We start from the raw sequence: 10,439 nt of genomic DNA on the forward strand, positions 1-10,439 counted from the left end.
TTTTTCCCCTTTTTTTTTTTTTTTTTTTTTCCCACATTCCTCAGTGCATCATCTGGTCTGTTCTGCCCTGAGCCTCTTGATTGCGAAACAGCCTGCAAGAGTAGCTCAGTATCTGCTGGCAGCCCTTTTAACCTCCCCTTACCTATGCTAAATTAAGGAGGGATATTCCCCTCGCTGATGAGCCAAGAGCGCAGTCAGGCACGCTGCTGCGGAGGCTCAGCCAAATAATTCTCCTCGAGAGGCTTTGGTGAGTCCTCGTGGCCTCTTGATAAATCCAGGACCGTTCCTGGAGGTCGGAGCACTGGGCCCATGTGTCATTCATTAATGGGAACGCCACTGTGGGAAGGCATGTAAGACTTCTCAACTCTGCAAATAAATCCTTCCAGAAGGATGAGCGTTAGTAGGAAAAAAAAAAAAAAAAAAAAAGCTTCTGAATCGTTCCATTTAATACCTAATGAACTGCTTGGCCCGGTGTCACCCCCTGAGGGCAAAGAGAATCTCACTGCAGCAGGGAACAAGTCAGACCCACCGTCCCCCTTTCAAAGGCCAGCCCTCCTCGGGCAGCACGCCGAGCTGCTCCTGCCCCTCCAGCCTGGGGCAGGCGTTGCCAAGACTTGCCTGTTCCAGTAATTTTGGTCCCAGGGAGGGCTGGTGGTGTTTCTTGGAAGCGGGGTCTTTCCGTGGCATGAGCGCTGGAAGAGCTGCGAGTTACATCACTTTCCTCCCTCATGCCCAGCACGCTCCCTGTGCTCCCGGGCTGCAAAAGCAGCTGCTGGCTTCTGGCAGAGGAATTAGGTGGAAGGTTTCTGGGATGACCCAGATTTTGGGGAGGAGTCCTTTTTCTCCCTCCAGGAGCAGAGGACTGTGTGTGAACAGAGCTGGATGTTGGGTTGGGGCGGCGGGGGGCGCCCTGCAGCGGTCGCTGCTGCTTGGAGCGTGGCCCTGGCACGTCCCAGGGCTTCTCCCAGCTCACGAGGCAACGTCTGTGGCTTTTCCTCATCCCTGGGAGATGCATCGGCTGCTCTGCCGGGGTGAAAAAAACAGAGGTGTGGGCTGGACCCCCTTCTACCCACCATCCCCGAGATGCTGCACTCGGAGAGTTCTCCTGCTGCCCCTCGTGGGCAGGAGCAGCTGGGATGTGGTGCTTGAGCCGAGGGTGACCCGGGAAGCTGAGCGACAGCCTCAGCTCTGGCTGACACAGGCCCCAACGGCAGGCTTCGATGGCACTAACGTGGGTTTTTCTCCTGCTTTCAGATCATTCCCAACTTCTACCCCCCGCTGGAGGCTCACGTCCGGCAAGGCGTGTTCAACTCTCTCACCCACATCGTGGAGAAGCGAGTCCTTGCGTAAGACAGCCCCGAGTTTTACTGCGTTTATACAACCGCGCACCAATTTTTCCCCCGGCTGTCATCAGCCGAGTCCAAACGATCTCCAGGCCCTGTCGGAGCTGCGGAGGGCATTTGTATTGTGTATGAAGCACAGAAGGAGCCGTAGTTGTGTCTTTATGGTGCTGAGGCTGGTTCCGAGAGCTTTTCCTTGAAGCAAGGGACAGGGTGGGTGAGGGAAGCTTTAGCCGCTGGCTTCAGATGGATGGAAGTGTCCCCAGGCTGCACGGAGCAGCCTTGCTGGTGGTGCTGCAGCCTGCATCACCCAGGTTCCCCCCCAGAGAGGTGAAGCCTCTTCTCCCCTTCCCACGTGTCTTCTGGGGGCTCCAGGCCCGTTGGTGGCCAAACGAGGGAACCCAGGCCGAGCCGCAGGAGGGCACGTGGGACCTCGCGGCTTGTGGTCCGTAACAAACCGAAGCCCTGGCGTAAGGGAGATCCCCTCGCACGCCCACCGAGGTGAAGCTCCGCAGCAGGGCGCCGCATCCCACCTCTTTCTCATCCCTTTCCCTTTCCTCCCCGCTCCCCTCCCAGACACCTGGCCCCTCTCTTCGACAACCCCAAGCTGGACAAAGAGCTCCGCGCCATGTTGAGGGAGAAATTCCCGGAGTTCTGCAGTTCGCCCTCGCCCCCCATCGAAGGTAGGTGGCAGGGGGAGGCTGCAGTGCTGCTGCCTCCCCGCAGACGGGGCTTTCCCTGCCCCTCCTGCAGCAGCAGCTGCTGCTCGGAGGGTCAGAGGGGGGAGAGGAGGCCTCAAGGGGCTGGTATTTATGGCTGGTTGTGGTCTCCCATCGCCTCAGCCCTGCTGTACACCCAAGGTGCACACCACCCATTTTTCTGCTCCGTAGGGGGTACTTAGCCTTTCTTCTCTGTAGGCTAATTGATTAACCTAATTAGGTTAAACAAAGAGGAAGCATTTCTAACCTGTATTTAGCAGGAGAGCTGCTGAAGGCCTGTGCCTGCCAGCCTGTCTGGTTTTCTGCTGCATCCCTGGCTGAAGGGACCCACCTACCCAACAAATCCGCCTGCCCCAAAGCCTGGTTTGAGCTCAGAGAGCAACGGAGCACCACGCAGCTCACCCAGCCCTTCCCTCCCAGCACTGGGAAGGAGAAATAAATGAATCAAAAGGCTCAGGAATGGAGATAAGGACAGGGAAGGGGTCGCTCACTCCTTAGTGGATGAAGGCAAAAGACAGGCTCGTTAGGGGAAGAAAACAAGACCATCACTTTAATTCAAGCACTAACAAAATCAACTCCCAACAGGCAGAGTGGGGCAGTGAAAAGTGTTTCTGTATCTTAAAACATCTCCCCCCACCCCTGTCCTTCCCGGGCTCTGCTGGCAAAGCTGGGGCTCTGCTCTTGGCCCGGGTGAGGGATGAAGCCCGAGGCCGCTGGGCAGCTCAGGGGGCACCGGGTAGGGCTGGTGGAGGTGCTGGGAGTGCCCTTCCCCAGCTTGAGTTTCCCAGGGTCTGTCACTTGCCCAGATTACTTTTTTTTTTTTTTTCTTTTCCTTTTCAAAGCACTTTTATCTCCTTGCCGGGGCCCGTGGAGGCTGTGCAAGGAGCTGTTCTGCCCTGACCCCTTTGTGTACGTTCTTGCAGTCAAAATCGAGGAACCTGTTTCCATGGAGATGGACAATCATATGTCAGAAAAGGATGACGGTTGCTATGACAATGCCGAGGCCGCCTTCAGCGATGACGAAGATGACTTGAACAGCAAAGGTGAGGAGTGCAGCCAGATCACAAGGACGTGGCCTTTGCCCCTGCGCCGGACGGTGTTTCCCTGCTGCCTCGCGGGCACCTTCCCTTTGTGATGGAGGATTCTCAGAGCACCAGCTATAAGCACGGTTCCCTCAAAGCCCTTTTTTCACAAGCAGCGCTCGAGGTAGGGCCCCTTCTCGAGATCCAGGTTTCCTTCTGCAAGAGAAGGTGTTGAGAGCGACGCTCTGCTGCTTCCCAGTCCCCGGCCAGCCAGGTCCAGGAGATCTGATCTAGATCTGTGCTCGAAGAGAAGCCGGATCTGTTGGGCTTCACCTCCTTGCCTGGTTGTTCCCTAGAGCTTCACCCCTCCAAACGTAGCACTTTCTCCACCCCCGTGTCCTCTCTCGATGTCTGACTAGTCTCCAGCCCCGCTGTGCTGCATGGTTGGGAATCCCTGTGGCAGATGCTGGACGGGATGGTTGGTTTGGGAACAGGGTGTCTCTGTTCTCAGGCAGCTGCTAATGAAGCTCAGGCCTCTAATTGCTCAGCCACACGGTTTTCATTACGCTCGCTCCCTCTCGAAGCCATGGGGCAAGGCCAGAATCCCTTCTGGAGCTGGAGGCATCTCAAGCTCTTCCTGGCCTTGGTGGTAGGACTCTTGTGGGCTTCCTGCCACGCTGGAGGGTTACCCCTGCGGTGGGGAGGGGCCACAGCCCCAGGATTGTGGGGGAGAACGTGACAGCGCTTCAATAGGCCCATCACACCCTGCTTGGGGCCCCCGAGAGGGACACAGGCTCAAAAGCTGCGTGCAGAGAGGATTTTTACAAAAGGGATCACCCACCTTGTCCCATCCCTGAGTGGCAGCTGCTTTGCGAGCGCTTCTGCCTTGGCCCTGGCGCTTCTGGCTCTGCCACGGTGCATTTTTGTGGCGTGGAATGAGCCTGGAGGATGAGGGTGTGGAAAAGCAGTTGGGGTATCTCGGTCCCAGAGTCCGTTGGAGACTTGGGAGCCGGCTGCGTGTGCGGAGCGTGTTGAAGGACAGGGAGAGCATCAGGTTTGGAAACTGAACGGGAAGCTCTGGACAGCCCCTGCGGTCGGATCCCATCCCACCTTCCCGCTCCCTGCGGCCTGGACACGTCTCTAAAGGGTGAAAGGGGAGATCTGAGGCTGGACCATACACTGGGGGGGGACACGCTGCTCCTCCTGGGGTGCCAACAGCCCTGGCGGCCCCACACAGCTCCCACTGCTGGGACAGAGATTGCTGCCAGTGCTGCTTGGATGTAGCTGCTTGGGAAAATAGACTATTCCACTTGTTTTGTTGCAGGGAAGAAGAGGGAGTTCAGGTTTCATCCCATCAAAGAAACCATTGTGGAGGAGCCTGTTGATATCACACCATTCCTGGACCAGCTGGACGAGTCGCTGAAGGACAAAGTCCTGCAGCTGCAGAAGGGAAGGTTGGTATCGTTTGGTCCTGTTAGAGTTTGTGTCCGTCTCTTCAGGGCAACGACACACGAGACCTTTCAGGCCCGTTGTACAATGCCGCTTCCCCCGGAGCCCTTCTCGTGCAACCTTGTGGCTTCACCACGGAGAGCTCTTCCTCCAAGAGTTTCTGCAGGAAATGCCCAGGTGGTTTTGAAAGGCGCTGGCTTAAGAGCCTTGGGAGTTGTCCTCAGAACAGGCCCAGACCAGGACACAACAGCAGTTCGCTGAATCAGTGACAGGAGGGCAAAAGGCTCTTGAGTTGGACTGAGGAGGGCTGGCTGTGGTCTGGGGGGGTTCAGTCCATCTCTGCACGGGCCACGTTCCCCGTGGACAGACACATACCTGTTCTCCGGACGTCTCCACCTCCTCTCTTTGATTTTCAGTGACCTTGGAATTAATTCCGTCTGAAGAAGGTTTAAAAAAAAACCCTCTTGCTCTGCAGACCTTGGCGTAGCAGACTGATTTAACGTAATTTATGTCTTTATGGCTTTAAGTGCATTTAATCTTATGCTTTTAGTCATTTAATTTGTTTGTCTTGCTGCAGACAACCTCGGGCACTTTTGTAAGTAGGTGCTGCAGCAGTGCAGCACGTTTTTCCAGGGCTGGGTCTCTGCGGTGTGTGCTTCTGAACCATGCCTTCCTCTAAGCCTGGCACCAGCACTAAGCAGAGTGTCGTCCCCCCCCCTGTCCCCTTTCTCAGGTCCTGAGGGGGGGTCCCGAGCAAAACCAACTCAGCACAAAGCCCCCTTGTCCCCGCTCTCGGTATCTTCCTATGTAACTTGGATTTCCTCTTGTTTTTGTGCTCCAGCGATACGGAAGCTCAGTGTGAGGTCATGCAGGAAATCGTGGATCAAGTCCTGGAGGTAACTGCCCAGAGCTGGGACCAGCACTCCGGCCTAATTCTTAAACCAGCGCGGCTGCCCCAAGAGCCACGACTGAACAGGGAGGGACACTGGAATCCTAAAGGAGTGCAAAACGCTGCTGTGCAGCTCTCTCCGGGCTTGTTAAACACAGCCCCGGGCTGCTGCTGGCTGGAAGGGCCGAGCAGGGCAGGATCGCTCCGTCCGTGCTCTGTTTCCTCGTGCCCAAACGTCCCCAGGAGCTGCTGGGGGGGTGGGGGACACGACACGCTCACGTTTCGACCCCACGCGGCTGCTCTGCTCGTGTCTGCAGAGCTCCGAGGGGCTTCTGCATGTGCCGTGTGTCTGGGATGCTTTTGGCCCTGGGCTTTGTGCTCGGGAGAGGCCGCAGCAAGCCCTGCCCAGCAGCAGAACTGCAGATGTTTTCCAGGAGCTGAGCGTTCATCCCCTGCCTCTATCAGCTCCCTTTAGTCAAGTGGCCTTTTAGCACATGAGAGCAGCTCCTCCCTCCGTGGGAAAGGGCTTCTCAGGGTGTAAAGCCTCATTGCCTTCAGTCCCTGTTAGTCCTTTGCAGAGGGAGAGCTGAGCTCAGGGAATCACTGGCCACTAGAGGACAAGTGGCCCACGGTGACTGTGAAATGCTTCAGGGCTGGGCATCAGTTAGGGGCTTGTCTTGCTGATGAGCAGCTCCTGGTGCTGCAATAGCAGCAAAACTGAGCAGCCCGGGGTCTGTTCCCCACAGCAGTGACTCTGCTGTGTCCCTCCCAGCTGTACCTGTGCTGGGCAGGCAGGGCTTGAGCTGGCGCTTTCTCCCCTCATTCCTTCCTTTCTCTCTCTGCCAGGAGGACTTCGACTCGGAGCAGTTATCAGTGCTCGCATCCTGCCTCCAGGAGCTATTTAAGGCTCACTTCCGTGGTGAGGTTTTGCCAGAAGAAATCACAGAGGAGTAAGGCTCTATTTTGTGTCTCATCCTTTCACACTGGGCCTTGGGTTTTTCCCAGTAAAATATGCACCGTTCTCAGAAAGCTGTGCTGCAGCCAGCAGCTTCCCCTGCGAAGCAATCCAGGGTTCACCGCGGTCAGCGTGGCGCTGGTCGGCTTGTCATATCCAGGGCTCGAAAGAGAAACATCTTCCTCCTCCCCACAAGTGCCAGGACAACCTGCTGCCCCAGATCCTCGTGTCAGAGCTCGGTTTAGTCAATGCCCTCGTGGCTGCTGCTGACCAGGACACAACAAGGTCCCTAAACGCTCCATCTGTCCCTGCTGTACCCGCACGAACCAGCACCGTACGCTCTGCCTCCGGGGTTTTGTTGGAACAGGGCTCAGAGTGGGAGATGCTGGGCTCTGGCAGCAGGACTTCTGTCTCCCCGTTAGCCAGGACTAACCCTCGGTGGCCTGAGCACCACGGCGAGCAAGAGCCAGGGCTTTTTCCCTGCCATTTCTGGGGAAACGTGGAGGGTGGGCACCCGTAGAGCTCTGACTGTTGCGTTTGTCCTGCAGGTCTCTGGAGGAGTCAGTGGGGAAGCCTCTCTACCTAATATTTAGGTAGGTCTGCTCTGAGTAATTTTTTCCGTAATCGAGTTTAGGCCTTTGTTTGCTTCCTGACCCACCACTATGGCTGAACCCTGGGGGCCTAATTCTGCCACGCCCCAGGGCTGATCCCAGGATCAGAAGAGTTTATTGCTTCCTTCTGCCTGTGTTGCATTTTGTTCAGCAGAAAGACTTAAAATATAAGAAAATAGCAGCTTGTTTGGTCCTTTGTGGAAGCCTGGAATCCCTGGACAACAGAAGTTTGCTTGGTCCTCACCCCGCCTTTGCTGCACGGGCTGTTCTTTGCAGCAGGGCTGGGAGACCTGTGGCCCCAGTGTCCAGTCTGGAGCATGCTTGGTACTGGGAGCTGGGCTTCCCTGCGAGCTGCTGGGCCTTGGTGGTAGCAGAGAAGCTCGTGCAGGGGGTCCCTTGTGACGTCTCCCTGTCCTGTGCTCCTCAAGGAACCTCTGCCAGATGCAGGAGGATAATAGTGGTTTCTCGCTGCTGCTGGATCTCCTGTCAGAACTCTACCAGAAGCAACCCAAGATCGGCTACCACCTCCTGTACTATTTAAAAGCCAGGTAGGCCCGTGGGCAGGGTTGCAGGAAGCATCCAAGCTTCCACTTGGCCTCCCGCTGCCTCCAAGAGATGGCTCAGGGTCTTACCACCACCCCTCCGCGCTCACCTGGGCACGTCTCCCTCTAGCAAAGCTGCGGCGGGGAAGATGAACCTCTACGAGTCCTTCGCCCAGGCCACGCAGCTGGGGGACCTGCACACGTGTCTGATGATGGACATGAAGGCCTGCCAGGAGGACGACGTACGGCTGCTCTGCTACCTCACCCCCTCCATTTACACAGAGGTAAAGCCCCTGCCAGGCACCGGGAACCCCAGTTCAGATGCGCAGGGGTCCCCGTCCCCCCCCCTCCTTACCTTCCTGGGGGCACTGGTTCATTTCTGAGCTCCAAGGGCTGTTACCCTGCAGCAGAGAAGCCGTAAAACCTAGAAAAAGTTTTGCTCTGTGCTGCTCTTCTGGAGAGCAGCAGGTGAAGGCTCCAAGCAGACGTGTCAAAGTCCGGGGGAAGCGGCGCTCGGGACGAGTTCTGCCTGCCCCGAACCCTTGGGTTTAATGAAAGGTTTTATTGCTTTCAGCACTCGCTGCTGAGGTGGAGCCAGCTGGACTTAGCAGAGAGCACATCTGGATCAGGGAGCCAGGGATCTGCCCCAGATAGGTCCCAGTTTGGTCCCAGTTCACGCAGCCTGGCTGGATCTTGGGCAGAGCTGCTGCTGCCGGGATGCTGTCGAGCCCTCGCGGGCTGCAGCTTTTTATTTGAAACGTTTGTGGGGTGGAGGCTGCTTCCAAGAAGCATCCAGCGATCGCCCAGCTTCAGGGAGCAGTGCTGGGGGTTGGAGAGAGGGAGGGTAACATCTAAATAGACGGAGGGGTCACGGTTCTGCGTGTACTTTCTCATTCCCTGGGAGGAATGAGCTGGCCCCGCTCCTCCCTCCTTTCTGGCTGGTTCAGCAGGAACATTTGCTGGGCGTTGAGGCCGTCGAGCCCCGTTCCTCACGAGCGCTTCCCGAGGGTTTCTTTGGGGGAAAGCAGCACAGCAGCGGCCTGGGGAGGGGGGAAAACCTGCACAAGAGCAGGCACCGTGCCACGCAGCAGCACAGCGCGTCCTCCGGGGGGGCCCTGGTGGAGAGCAGCCGCTGGATCCCCTCCCTGGTGAGGTTTAACAGCCTTCCCCCCCTAAAGCAGGGGGTCAGACTGTTGCTGCCCCCGTGGGTGTAGTGACCAGCTCGAGTCAGGCAGAATGTCCTGACAGCAGCCTGTCTGAACAGCCAGATCCAAACGGTGCAGCTGTAGCTCGCTGCCGCCAATTTTCCCGGCCTTTTGCCCCGTACGTTCGTTGGGTTTTTTTTAATTTTAATTCCTCGCAGTGCTGCGTAACGCGTGAGGCCCTGGAACAGCGAGCGAAGCTAGCGAGGAGAGTGGGGGGGGAAAAACCGGAGAATTTTAACCGCTCTGGTCTGGCTGACTTCTGCCCCTGGCAGTGGAAGCAGCAGCCTCGCTCCTCGCGCAGCCCCGCTCGCTCCAGATGGTCGGTGTCAGCTGCGTCTCACAGATGTGCCGGGCGCTGGCTCGCAGCAGCCTCCCCCCTCCCGCAGCCCCGGGCCCGCTCGAGCGGTGAATGAACCTGCCCGCTCCGGGCTGTGCACAGAAAACAGCCCCTCAGCCCTCCTGCAGGTTTTTCTGGCTCCTTTTCCTTTCCCCCGTTGTGCTTGGGAAGCCCCAGGCGAGCCGCCGGGTCAGGGCAGCGTGAGGAGCGACGTGTGTGCGTGAGCCTGGGCCGAGGAGGAGTTTTGCCTCAGCTCTGGGGACAGGAGCTCTTGCCTGGCCTCTCCCTCGTGTCCCTTCCTGAGCGCTGCCTTGGTTTTACACCCTTGCAGTTCCCAGATGAGACCCTGCGAAGCGGTGAGCTGCTGAACATGATTGTAGCTGTCATCGACTCATTCCAGGTAAGGAGGGGCCGGGGTGGGAGGCAGCACCTTCCTCGAGCGGTTTTCCCCGCTCCCAGGAGGTTTAAGCCCGTCCAGGGGGGAAGCACTCTGCTCGTTCTCTCCTCCTTTGCCCCCATTCTTAAGCGAGCCGTCGGGCTTTGCAAAGAGGAGCCCCAAAACCCCTGAGATTCGTTTTCCCTTGAGGAGCTGCGCTGTCGGGAGGCTGAATCCCGGCTGCTGCTTTTTCTGGCTGCTGAGATTTCCCCGGGTTTGCTCGGATCCCACTTGAGTGGCAGCAAAAAGCCCCGCCGTGGCCAATCAGTGATAATAATTATCAATAATAAACCTAATTGGCAGGGAGGGGCTTCGTGCTGGTGGGGAGACGCAAAGCACCGGGCGGCGTCACGGCGGGCGGGCTCGGGCCGAGCTTATGCCCTGGTGGGAGATCCCCTGCGGGCTAACGAACAGAAGGCCAAGCCCTCATTAAGACCCTCCTGGAAGGAACCTTTCCTCACGGTCACGCCAAGTTGCCATGAGCAACCCAAAAATAGTCCCGGCAAAGGCCGGGGGCGGGGAGGTGGGCACGGGCAAGAATGCTGGGCTGCGTGTTTCTGCTGTCTGGGCTCGTCTGGAGCGTGATCTCCCGATAACCCTTTAACTCGCCCTATTTATACACCATCCCCGGCCCGTCGTGCTTTTCCCAGCTGCGCGGGGGCCAGAACGCCTCGCCAGCAAGTTTTGCTTGGCAGGCTGGAGCCGACGTTGGGTACAGGAAAGGTTTTGAGTCATGATGCCCTGACCCCCACCACCCCCCCCGCCTCCTTCTTACTCCTCTGCTCCTGGGCTCTGCCCCGTGCTGAAATGCAAAGGTTTTGTTTTTCCCAGCAGAGGCCCGTGGCGTTTCCTCTCCCCTCCCTTCTCCAATTCCTTCGTTCCTTCCTGTTATTCTTCATCTGTTTCCCCACGATGCTCTGGCTGCGTGGCCCCC

General features: G+C 57.6%; 1 protein-coding gene across 1 annotated transcript in view; it reads left to right on the forward strand.

Annotated features, from left to right (window-relative positions):
• INTS3 (integrator complex subunit 3) overlaps positions 1-10,439 on the forward strand; it is a 26,054-nt gene that overhangs the window by 12,668 nt on the left and 2,947 nt on the right. The window contains exons 8-17 of the mRNA XM_026863920.1: positions 1,252-1,346; positions 1,917-2,023; positions 2,983-3,102; positions 4,406-4,535; positions 5,372-5,426; positions 6,266-6,369; positions 6,923-6,967; positions 7,414-7,533; positions 7,658-7,811; positions 9,401-9,469. Coding sequence (XP_026719721.1) covers positions 1,252-1,346; positions 1,917-2,023; positions 2,983-3,102; positions 4,406-4,535; positions 5,372-5,426; positions 6,266-6,369; positions 6,923-6,967; positions 7,414-7,533; positions 7,658-7,811; positions 9,401-9,469 — 999 coding nt within the window. The remainder of the gene's footprint in view (positions 1-1,251; positions 1,347-1,916; positions 2,024-2,982; positions 3,103-4,405; positions 4,536-5,371; positions 5,427-6,265; positions 6,370-6,922; positions 6,968-7,413; positions 7,534-7,657; positions 7,812-9,400; positions 9,470-10,439) is intronic.

The sequence above is a fragment of the Athene cunicularia genome (genome assembly GCF_003259725.1).
Source record: "Athene cunicularia isolate RWA chromosome 25 unlocalized genomic scaffold, athCun1 chr25_part1, whole genome shotgun sequence".
Lineage (NCBI taxonomy): Eukaryota > Metazoa > Chordata > Aves > Strigiformes > Strigidae > Athene > Athene cunicularia.